Source organism: Montipora capricornis, chromosome 3 (assembly GCF_036669925.1).
Source record: "Montipora capricornis isolate CH-2021 chromosome 3, ASM3666992v2, whole genome shotgun sequence".
Classification (NCBI taxonomy): domain Eukaryota; kingdom Metazoa; phylum Cnidaria; class Anthozoa; order Scleractinia; family Acroporidae; genus Montipora; species Montipora capricornis.
This window is the reverse complement of record NC_090885.1, coordinates 15434317-15446816: the sequence shown is the minus strand read 5'-3', so window position 1 is coordinate 15446816 and position 12500 is coordinate 15434317. Positions and strand designations below refer to the sequence as shown.

Genomic DNA, 12500 nt, shown 5'->3' with positions numbered 1-12500 from the left:
ACCTTGTGCTTGCATTTGCCTCACACGCAAAGTCAAGCGCTAATAAAGTGTCGGAAAATATAATTATTTTTCTTGTGCCTGCGCTGACGTTTTGTTTTGCGGTACTTCACACGTGTATTTCTATGCGTTTGAATTTGGTTTGCATCTGCATTTGCTTTTGTGTCGCGTGTGTAAACCAGTTTTAAATAGTGGATAAGTAGGGACAGACTCTTTTACACGTGATGATTTCAATTCTCTTTACAATTTGTTAACGTAGCCAACCCTGTTTTTAGTTACTCTGTTTATACCAATTTCATTTCTGAACAATTTGCATTTTTCCTTTTAAATTACTGGCGGGGTGACTTGGATCTTTTTTTTTACTGATCCCATTAAATACTGGTGTTTTTGCATTGATCTTTGTTTGGAAACTCGTCAGCCAGGATTAAACATTCGCTTATTATCCTTAGGATTTTAAACTGAAGAACGGACAGTTTGATATCAGTCTGATTCCAGATATTTACGATTGTATCAAGTATGATGTACAACACAATAGGTGAGTACAATTTCAAAGTGTTGTTTCTTTCGCCTCGATGGCTTTTGCCCGGGCCCAGTGTGGGATACAAGCTGCTACACCCACTCAGTATCTTTTGTGAAACGTTTAATGAAAACCAGCTAAGTCTTATATTGGTGTTCTTTGATTTAGTTTTAACTCTCATTTGGTAGGGAGAAAAACCGCCCCAAAGCTCTAAAAATTCAGGTTCTTTCCGAAGCTACCCATTCGATTTGTCAATTGTTAAAACGTTTTTACAAGTGTAATAGCTATACTGATTAAAAACTGCAATTTCATTTGCTTTGAATAATTTGTTTCTCTTAACATTACTGCTTAATGAACTTTGTCCAATCTTCCAATTTAGTCAACTAGGTTTGCAGAATAGTTTGGAGTTGTACAAGTGTGCAAAGGCTTTTGCAGACATTGTCATTCCGCAGGTAAATATTATCAACTTGTTCTGTTTCAGACACTTAGTTGTATCCCTCTCAAGCGTTGTTGGGGCCATTTTTAGAAAACTGAAGCAATAGGGACCTTAAGATGCCGAAAACGTCACCTCAAAATATAAGTTTGCTCCACAGGAACAAAAGACCTTTTGTTTTGACAGCCAATTGGGCTCTGGTTGGCACATTAGGGAGCTTAAGCAAGCGCGTTTTTGAGACGCGGACGGCAACCGGAAGAGACCAATTCGCTTTCCAGGACAATTGTGTCTCCCAGATTTTTATACTAATCATCTCTAATGGAGAAAAGAAACTGAGCAATGTAAATGTTGTTGTGTGAAGACAAGTTAAAAGGGAAGCCAGCTCACTTCCGGTTGCCGTCCGCGTCTCAAAAACGCGCTTGCTTAAACTCCCTGATCTACGACGGCGACGGCGACGGCGACGGCGACGTCGACGAAAACGTCACCTCAAAATAAAACTTTGCTCTAGTATAAGTCTTTGGCGATTATTCCATCCCGTTCACGTCGTACAGTGTGGGCGAAGTATCCTAAAAATAAATTGGTACGAGCGGTTTCAGACTGAAAATCTGAAAATAGAGAATGATTCTCTGTTACATGCTCACGTTGTCGTCAAAACCTAAAATTTCGTGATTTCATGTCGTCGTCACGCAGAGAACCGCAAAAATATGAGCTAAAATCCGTGCCCCATGTGCAGCACGATTATTTATGATCTTTTAACCAATGATATCATTGTTTTGTGGCGTTTTCGTCGACGTCGTCGTCGTAGATCTTAAGCTCCCTTTTTTCCCAAATAGGGACCTTTAGATTGGAGGAAGAGGACGACTACGAGCACGCGTTTTCCGTACTGAGCATGCGCATAAGGATTGGACACCGATATTTTTCGAAATGCGCGTGCTCAGAACCAAACATTCGTACTCGTAGATGTCCTCGTTCTCCGATCTAAAGGTCCCTAATGACGACGACGACGACGGCTACGAGAACACCACAAAAAGGGGCATTGGCTCTGCACGCCTCACACCAATCTCGTCCCCAGAGTCCGCTTTTCTTTTGGTCAGCACCAAGAACATGGACTCTGGCCACTTCCAAGGCAGGAAGTCCGCAAATCACGGACTTCCAGCTCGTCTACGCACGCTCAGAAACTTGAAACAACAGTGGTTGTCAACGGTTACAAAAATGGACCTTCACTACGGCTGTGCATAAGTTGGAAGTGACCAGAGTCCGTGTTCTTCTCTGGGAACGAGATTGGCCCTACACGTGCGTTTTACATTCAGGTACATTTCCTCACAGTTCTCGTCCTGGCAACGAACGACGCCAAATAATCAAATTTGAGGCTATATGGAGGACGAAAGCACCCGACGATAAATTGTCATTTTCTCTCCAAGCATACATACCGCTCATTCCGCTTTTATTCCAGGAAAGTTCGTGCACAACTTCCAAGCCGAATGACTTGGAATAATCACGACATGATTTCAATTAGTTATATTTTACACAACGTTTTCGTGGCCGTCGTCGTCAAAGGGAGGTCATCTGGTGCCTAACAAATCCACGTCATTTTGGTAGTTTGGGCAATCTTAGGACCCTTTCCATTTGACAGAACTGACCGGCCACTGAGACTGGACTAACTGTACAACGCCTTCAAATTAACACACTTTGAGGATGATATATACTCCTTCAGAAAAATGCGAGGGATTATCGTGCAATTGGTCCTTCAAATTGTTGCATTTTCTTTTCAAACTGACGGGTCTAGCCAGTCAATTCTGACAAAAGGAAAGCGCCCTTAGTAGATGAAGATTGTAAGCTTCTTAAGAGTTCGTCGACTCCAGCATATCCAACACGCCGTATTTTCCAGTGTAAACTGCCTCTGCGGCAAGAGATTAAAGCCTGGTTTTCGCTAGCGACGCAAGCATAAGTAGCTCCCGTGAAGTGAAAACGAACGTCAATATTAGCATAAGAACACGCAAATACTCAGACGCGGGGAATCTGGAACGAGTGCTTCAATAGTATTTTCCACAAGTGATAAAAATAGAAAAACTCGAAAAAAAGGCAAAACGTTACAAAGTCGACTTACAGTGACGGAAAACGACACTCACATTGGTTTGTAGCGGGACTGATGACTACCGTAGTAATTTCTCTGCGAAGAAGAAAGATTTAGCTCTAATGCGACGTTAAACTGTAACTAAATTAAAGCGTGAAAAACTTGTGACCAAAGTGAATAGATTAAGTACTAAATTCCTGACTGATACATTCCACATTCATAATACTTGTTAACGACGTTCTTCCACAAGAAAAAATCAGTGGCATTAATAATAGGACGTTTTCAACCAAGCTCTGGAGACACCAATAACAATAGAGAAATGTACGACTTCTGGTGGACGAACAAAAGAAGCTAATGAGAAATCTTTTGTTTTCGTCCACCATGGCGGCGAGGACGTCTCGTGAAACCTCCTATTACGAGTTTAGATCTTAAAAATTGTACTTTGTCGTAAGCTGTGTCGAGGAGGCAAGAGTGAAGGAGACTTTATGCACTCACTTCTCTATAAAGTTTTGAATGTGAAACGATTGTTGAAAAACCGCGGTTTCAGTTGACTTGCGATAGATAATGGGCCTGTGTGTTTTTTATCGATGCATATTTCAAACGTGGGTACAGTGATAGTTGCCGCTTTCGCCGGAGGGGAAATTCTCTTGCTTCAGTGTTAATCACGCCATTGTGGTGGATTTCTTTCAGGAATACGGAATCACGCAAGATGAAAAACTCGGTATTGCTCAGCGAGTGTGTGTTCGACTTCTGAGAAAGATAAGAGGAGATCTTCGACATGCAGACAAGTCAGACATTCATACTCGGCTCAATCCAAAGTAAGCATTTTGCGGTATGTCTTAGATTATGCAAAGACAAGTATAGACTTCAATCTCTTGCAGAGGCTACAAATGACATTAAACTATTTGCGCAATTTCAAGAAGGGATACAAACCCGAAATACTTGGACTCGCGACTGAGCAATAGTTTACTCTCTTGTGTCCGGCACCTGAAAAATAAGCCAGTGTATCAGTAGATTTGTTCCACCCAACATTTTGCACGTTCTTTCCTGTCTTACTGCGTTAGTTGGGAGTGAAACGGTAAGGCACTTAAGATTTGTAAGGTGCATGACGTTTTGAGCGTAAGCCCTTTGTCAGATTCGTGTACTCGTGTCACTATGGCTCCAACAATGGCAAAGCTCCTCGAAGTTCTGCAAGCTGGTTGTTGGTGAATGTAATATGAGCGGTGGTCTGCGAGGTGACTCTTGTACTACTCTTTCTGTTGGTTGTCATCCTCGTAAGTAATTGATGAATTTAATGGTAGTAATTAACTCTTGTTAATCTTACTCTTTAGCTATTCACAGAGCGTGGAAACCCCTCACCGCCATGTTCGGACAAGGTTGTATTTTACGAGCGAAAGTCATGTCCACACTGTACTGAATGCATTCAGATATGGAAAGCTGTTTGAAGTAAGTGATTGCGATGACGCAGTGTACGCAAATGATAACTTTCAAAACGTCACCAGCACCATTTGAACCGGGAGCACCCTCATGGAAATCCAGCGTCCTGGCCATGCATTGAGCCATTCCTTCTCCTTAGTTCTTTGAGCTCTTTTAGTTCTCTTTGCTTCAACTGAATAGTGGCAATGAATCCTTTTTAGGTCGTACCCGATGACCAATGGCAACGAGCTGTGGATTTTCTCGAGGAGGTGCCAGAGTTGAATTACATGACACAGATTGTTTTGATGTTGTTTGAAGACCCAAAGGCTGACCCTTCATCTGAAAAGCGCTTTCACGTGGAGATTCACTTTAGTCCTGGAGCGAAAACCATCGATGACCCCGAGTTCTTAGCGAGAAGCTCTCCTACAAGAAAACGCAGTCATGAGGACATTTCCCAGTTGTCTTCGAGTGCAGATGTAACGGAACCTGGACACGAGAGGAAATGTAGCAAAATTGGTGACGTCGGCAAGTCAGGAACCAGTGTGGAGCATGCGCAAGGTTTCGTAACCACCACGAATTCACTCAATTCTGAGATCAAACATTCACATCCCGTTGAAGAGTCCAAAGAAAGTACAAGGGTAACCATTCATGTTGAGACTCCAAGCTCAAGAGCTGTTTTACGAGAAGAGGAAGAGATACAATCCAAACGTAGTGACCTCGAGCCGGACAATGATAAACCATTTGACGAAACAGTGTATGCAGGGAACGAGCTACCACGGTGTGCTATTGGAATCGAAAATTTCTCAGATACTGCCTTAGGAACAAGCACGGGTGAGAGTGACCCTTCATCGGGGACATCGATAGAAGAATCGTCCGGAGAAGAGAGAGTTTTGACAAGGCAACGTAACTGCCTCAGCGAGAGCGACCTCCAGTGCGGCGTAATGGGGGACGAAGGCGCCAGTGGTTCTACTCGAGGGGAAAGAAGCGCTAAATCGGAGAGTGACATTCCAACTTTTACCGTAGCGAGGGAAGAAATCTTACAGGAATATCAAAAGGCAAGCCCAGTGCCTTGTATCGTAGAACAGGACGAATCGGAACCACGTGTAAGTTACGCGCGGCCCAAATCTTTTACTTTCAGTGGAAGTAGTCCAGCTAACTACACAGTACCCGCATCCACAAGCAGTGAGTCACCAGAAGACTTAAATCCTCAAAAATTTCCCAAAGGTGAGCTGATGTATTTTTCACTAATTTGTAACGTCTTACGAACCTCTCAGTGAAAATGTACTTCTGAGCTCACGCCCGGTAGGGCAAGACATGCTATCGCAAGCCGCGCGAGCCCAGAGATTTGTATTACTTTCTCGAAAAACGCGAAAAACTTGAAGCCAGTTCTGCAGGCTAGTGCAGAGTCCCAAAGCTCTGTAATTGTACAGCGGTTTTCAAATGACAGTCGAAAGTAACTATGCGATTGCAACGCTTAGTGATTGGTCTAAAAGTCTCGCACCAGTTTATCAACCAATGAAAAGGAAAAGCAAAACCGATCTTTTAACGTGTTTTCAAGGGGTTACAAAAAGAAAAATAACTGTGAAGTTTGACGACTTAAATCCTCTCCGTTCTTGAGATACAAAGGGAATTGTGACGCCCGAAAACTGGCTCCTAAAGTTTTGGGACTTTCGAGAAACAGGGCCCCTTGTCACGTTTATTTCGCTACCTTAACTCTTCACTAAAGCAGCGCTCATAACTGAGATGATCTCGGAAAACAGCATAATGTTATGTCCTCTCCGCAGTTCAAATATATATTTTCTGTATTTGCTGTCATTTTATATTTCTGCTGTATCTGCAAAACCCATTATTCCATGAACATTTATTAGTAAGGGTCTTAGTCGATTGTTGTGGATTTAAGGAAGGCATCCATTTAGTCTTTCTCAAAATAATTCGATTTATTAGCCAATGTAAAAAATACCCTAATACTCTTTGTTTGTCCTTGCAAAATTTTGCATAAGCATCGTTTCCGGTTTCTCTTGGGACCGTGGTAAGTGTCAAGGAAAAAAAAATTAACAATGCTGAGACAAAACTTTGGAGGGACAAACAAAGAGTATTATGGTATTTTTGATATTGGCTAATTCCCGTCAGTGGATATCAGTTTAAGATAGGATCTTTCAAACAAGGCCTGGAACTTGCTAACGTTCTACGCCATGCGCTTTAATTTCAAGTCAATTCCCGTTTTTCGTGCCGAGCAAAATAATACATGAATGGTTGTATTGCTGACAATACGCAGGAGTTAGATTATCGCAGTAAAACCGATTGATATCAATTGTTCATCAACATAGTCAAAGCCAAAAGAAGGCCGAAGGAGGGTTCTGCGCCAGCATGCATTCCTTCTCTTAATCTTTGTAAAATACATCTAATCGCATCCTGTTCTTTCTTATCAATTTTCCACAAATTCTGCAAAACAACTGTCTCGCTCTGCGCCAAATGGCATGCGCTCTCTGGTTCACATAAAAGGACTTGGATCATGTTTCCAAGTGCCTTTTAAGTTATGGGCCTCAAAATTTGCGGGTCTTTACTTTTCCAGTCACGCGGACAGTTAAGTCAGAAATGACTGTACCGATTCTATCGAATTCCATCTTACTTAACTGCAGTCTTAACATCATCTTTTTATTAAGTAACATCTCATGTGGCTTTTTCATGAACACTGTCGATGTCGGACATCAGGCGGCATAGTCAGCGTCGAGGAAGAGGACGAACAGGCTCGCTTCACGTTCAATTCACCGGTTGACGACCAACTTGGCAAAAGCAGATTTGAAGAAGAACCCACAATAAATGAAGAACTTGACACGATGAAGGATGCGTCACAAATTCCGGAAAAGAAAGGTGACAGCGACGTTTACGAGGATAGTTACAGGAGAAAAGGCAGAGTAGATCCAGGCAGTTCAACTCAGGTCGCTGTTTCTAACTTTTTCGCTCTTCACAACACCGTGCATATTTGTCACTGTGAAACGCCATGCTTGTCGTATGTTATTGTGGATTTTCTCGAAAGAGCTTTCAAGTTGGTGAATGTGTGTTGTACTTTGACGTTTTTCTTTCCAGTTTTTTTGTGTACGACGGCTATGAAGAGTGTCAGGTAGAAGTGAAATAACGATTTTCTTTTTTGAGTTTGCAGGAAGCATTTTCATATTCATTTAAACCCGTTCACAGACATTTTTCTTGAATGTGCTGATTCCATATTGCGTTCTAACTCTTGCAAGATACTTTAGTGCTGTCTCCTTGTGGCTCAGCAAAAAAATCCTAATATTCTTGCAAACCTTCTTGGTACAGTTTAGTTTACTTGAATCTCTGGCCTCCAGGTATAGGCGTCCAATCTTTTAGCTATCCCGTTTTGCTCTTGTAACGTTTTTAACACTGTAACACACAGCCCAGGCTGTAAAATCGGGGATCTCGATGATGACGAGTATCATTTGCAATAACAACTAAAATGACAACAGCATTGACACTAAATACTTATTTTTGTAAAGTTACACTCATCAATGAAAGAGTTGTACTCGAATGCTCACTAGCACAAACTAACCCATCTTAGAGAATCATCTCCAAGATTTGAACCCCAAACCACATTGGTGGGAAGCGAGTGCTCTTCGCCACTACGCAAACCTTGCCCCCAACAGATGGTTGGCAACCCGAGTCTTTTGAAACCGTGGCGACAATGATGCAAAGTCGCGTGATTGTTTTCGAACAAACAAAGTTAATGGGAGATCATATGTTTCAACCTAGTTCCCAGGGTCAGGAAGGAAGAGAGAGGACCCTGGGAACGAGGTTGCATATGTTTCCGTCCCCCAACATGGCGGCGATGACGTCACGTAAAAACAACCTATTCGGAGATGCATGTTCCTGGGGGGGGGGGGGGAAGTGGGGTGGGGTGGGTTGAACTTTTATAAATAAGTAATGTGAGATCGCCACGTATTTTTTACTCCCCTTGGCCTCACTCGCTGGAAAGTGAAAGTCTTTGGACAAGAGGTCGCTCATTTTTTTTTTTGGAGGTGGGGGTGAGGGGCTGGGGACTAGTCAATTTTTATTTCACTCACAGAATATGATGTACAGTTAGAATAATGTATACAGTCGTGTTACAACAAAATCGTGGATACAATATGCACTTAATGTATGGTGCCGAGGGAAACAGTTTTGTTTTCCCGAGACACCTCGTCGAGGGAAACATCAGGACTCGAGGGAAAACAAAACTAACTATTTCCTCGAGGGACCAGACATTAAGTGCTTTGTTATATATTCACATAACACCCTCCTTGATCTGCAGAACTCTTCATATCCAACTCAACTTCACGTGGGCGTAGCCAGGGCTTTTCAAAAGGGGGGTCACACATTGGGTCACACAGAGTCAAACAGAGGGTACTCACCAGATTGTCGCGTTTTCGCCAGCTGAATATTGTAGGTTTTTTTCTTTAAAAAAGACTTACAAAGGGGGGGGGGGGAACTCGGGAACCCCAAGACCCCCTCTAGCTACGCCCTTGCTTCATTCAATAATTGCTAAATAATAACAATAACGAATAATAATAATAATGATAATACTGATGATAAGTGATTCTTTATTTAAGTATTAAGCTAATATTGCCTGTAAATTAAATAAAGCACATGTTAGTTTTCGACTTGCACATTTTATAATCTCTCTTCAAATCTAAATCAAATTCTCCCACCGCTAGTGAAAAAGGCCATCCCTTAGACCTCTCCATGTATTAAAAATTAATTTATGTTCTTCCATTTCGTGCTTTAACAATCCACAGTAAGGTTGCATTTCGCATCGCGTTGTCTGTAATTTTAAATTAGCTGAGAACAGGGAGAGGACTGTAGGCATGTAGGCATGTAGGGTTTGAAATTATGTCGTTCTGCGAAAGGAACGCAAGCAAGCTTTGACATTGTTTTGTTTTTGTTTTTGACAGACATAAAAAAGCCTTCATCAGCCAAATCAGACACCACATCTGTGCGGCCCCGACTGGTCAGTTTTGACCTGGTAAATAAACAACGCTGTAGCGGAGAGGATGCTGGCCAGCCTCTCAGAATTGTTCAGTCTACACCAGCGCTAAAGAAGGGTTCTCCAACCAGGAAACTATCATACGGTAAGTTGTTTCCCCGTTTACACTTTCTAAAAAACTGTTGCTTAAAGAACATTATTAAATCTCTGCATTCATTCATTAAATGGCGGCCATGATGGTGAGCCAAACTAGACTCTATTGAACTCTATTTTTATGCAAATACTTTCTTTTGCTTCAGAAGTCCAATATGGCTGCTGATCACATGAGTGAAAACGCTCCATGCTACTAATTTTTATTACAATGCCGTTGTTTCATTCATGCAGGATCTGCGACCTCCGCTATCCGTGCGGTCAGAAATCTGTCCCTCGCAATCCAAAATACTTTGGTTGTGAGGCCTCACCCTATTTCAAAGAGCTCAAAGAACAGTCGAAAGCCACCAAGTAAGTTTGTTTCTTTTTAAATTCAGGTACAAACTAATTACTCTGAACCAAGGAAACTCCTTACCCGTGAGGCTCACGTTTTTTACTGATAACGGCGGACGCAAAACATGTAAAATGCGGAAACAAGCAGAATTCAATCCTTGGCTTCGGTTGGAGAATCTGTATTGGTCGGACACTTTCGAACACAAAATTTTATTCGCCGGGGATATGTACTGCCCAAGTGTGACACTTCCAGTAACGCCAGACCATTTTACTCGTCAATGAGAGGCCCCGTCGGGTAAAAATGTCGTAGTTAGATTGAAATCCTTTCCCGACATAAATTTCAATTGACGCAATCCGTTGTGAAATCCGCCCTTTTTGTGTTCAATTGGAAGTCAGTAGCCTTTCCTCTGCTTTCCAAGGGGAAGAACGTACCCGACAACACCTTTCCGCAGTATGAGAAGACCCTTTATGAGACCGCGGATGTCCTTGTCTCAGCAAGGTCAGGAATATATAGATCTTAGTCACAGCACGAAACCGAGCAAGTTAGGGTCGTCTTATTCGGCCGACCGATCGTGGTGATGAACTTAAAAATGAATGTGCTAATCTTAAGACGTTTCTAACCCCTTGGCGCCCGATGTCAGAGCTCTTTCGCTTCTGCACCAATAAAATCGCTTCGAAAACTAACACCTGGTTTTGAATCTCTGTTCCCACCTCTCTGGACACAAATCTAAAGCTTTTTTAAAATTTCCCTTATCATATTAAGGCTCATATTGCACGCTAAGTGAATAAAAAAAGTGATATCAGTTCTTTTTTAACGTCAAGTTGCAGATTTTTATGAAGAAATTACCAAGGTTGAATCCATAAACCCGCTTCGTACGCTACACAATTCCATGCCACTGAAAGAAATGGACAGCTTTTTTGACAGAACAGCTGGACAATCTACTGAAGACCTCGTCACTCCCGTAAATACGCCGTCAAGAAAACCTGTTTCCAAAAAACTGAAAGCTTCTTCTCGAGCTACAAATCCCACACAGTTAACAGAGAAATTGTATTCGGCTGGAAGTGAGGATATAGAGGGTATCACGGAATTGTTGAATGAAGTGATTGAAAAACGAGACACGTAAAGAAACGGTTGTAGAGGCTTCGTTTCCAACAATTATTTAAGTTACTTCGCGGAATTTTAGGTCCGTTTTAAACGTCGCATTTTACACGTGCTGAATCTAATGCAAATGAGCCAAAACAAAACCTGTAAAATGCGACGTTTAAAACGGGCCTTAGTTTATGTCGGCAGATTGTTAGTTATTGCTCTCACCGTATCGAGGCTCAAGTGAACGGTTGACCCGCCGTGTCAAAAATGGTTGCAAGCGAGCCTGGAAGGATTTTGAATATTTGAATATTTTTCGCTGTTCCTCAGCAATGGATGCTCGCTGGATCTTGAAACTTGGTCAAAGAGAAGTAAATGTATCCGTTTGGCCATCGCCGGAATTTGAGCGTGACTGATGCCGGAGAAGTGTGATTTTACCGGCAAGATGTCGGGTAACCTATAAATTACTTTCCAGCCTTTCCTATATTTAGGTACGCATTCAATCAGGCAAATAACCACACAAAAAGCGAGAAAGTCACCACGACAATAAAGTACGGCTTTTTTGTTGAGAACTTTTGCGTGTAAATATCTTTTTCAGTTTGTTATCGAGATTCCCATACTTTTCCCTTATTTTCTACCCTCCGAGTGTCTGGACGGCCTGTGCCCAAAATGGATCCATACAGTGCCAGTCTTTCAAACATCCCTTCTACATATGCGATCAACCAACTTTTTCTTTTTTCGAGTTACATTTTCAGTTCTGAGTGCTAATTCGAAACTAGTTCAAATACTGGTGATATTAGAAGTTTGAAACGGCGGTAAACAGTGTGAATTGTCTTTATAAATAAGTTTTTGGTAAACTAAAATAGTCAGTTGAATAAAAGAAAAGGGATAGCTGCCTTCTACACAGCTATTTCTGGGCACGTTTTGTTCGCCATTTCGAGTGCGTCTTTATCCATCTTTCAGGATCCGGAAAGGGGGGTCCTGATCCCGCTTTCCCGCTCCTTTTTTACGCGAATCCCGCACTTTCCTTGCATCCGACTAAAACAAACTTAACTCTGCTGTCTGCTCGACTGTTGATGTTTTACTTGACAGTTTCGATTAGACAACTATTAACCAGGTACACTATATAGTTTGATTTGAAAGGAGACACCACTTAGCGGTCGACTAGTTGCATTGCTTTCGTCGCTAGAAGGTTGATTTAGGTCATGACAATTTCACGAACTCCTGACAGGGCAAAAAAATCCCGTATCCAAAATTTGGCGAATTCCGAGCCCCGGGAAGCATTCAAATCCCGAATCCCGTCAAGATACCGGTATTTTCCGTTTTCCCGAATCCCGCACCATATCTTGGTAAAAATCCCGGATGCCGAAAATATCGTACCAACCCTGTTCCCAAGCAAGGAAACCTTTTTTTTCTTGGGTAGTAAGGTTTCCGCCCCTCAAATCGAAAATACTCGGACTTCCATCAGGCTAACATCCCCAAACGTCCATACATACTTACTTGACTGGGCTTTTCAACAGC

General features: G+C 42.2%; 1 protein-coding gene across 2 annotated transcripts in view; it reads left to right on the top strand.

The window, feature by feature from the left end:
- The window catches only part of LOC138042381 (inositol hexakisphosphate and diphosphoinositol-pentakisphosphate kinase 2-like), a 30138-nt gene extending 18339 nt beyond the window's left edge, over positions 1-11799 (top strand). Inside the window, exons 14-22 of one of the 2 annotated variants that reach the window (XM_068888256.1) lie at positions 447-532; positions 894-966; positions 3712-3839; positions 4353-4467; positions 4659-5661; positions 7150-7308; positions 9381-9557; positions 9797-9913; positions 10718-11799. In XM_068888256.1, the coding sequence (XP_068744357.1) occupies positions 447-532; positions 894-966; positions 3712-3839; positions 4353-4467; positions 4659-5661; positions 7150-7308; positions 9381-9557; positions 9797-9913; positions 10718-11019 (2160 nt within the window). In that variant the 3' untranslated portion in view covers positions 11020-11799. The remainder of the gene's footprint in view (positions 1-446; positions 533-893; positions 967-3711; positions 3840-4352; positions 4468-4658; positions 5662-7149; positions 7309-9380; positions 9558-9796; positions 9914-10717) is intronic. The other variant, XM_068888257.1, reaches the window with a different exon arrangement.
- Positions 11800-12500: the final 701 nt, after the last annotated feature.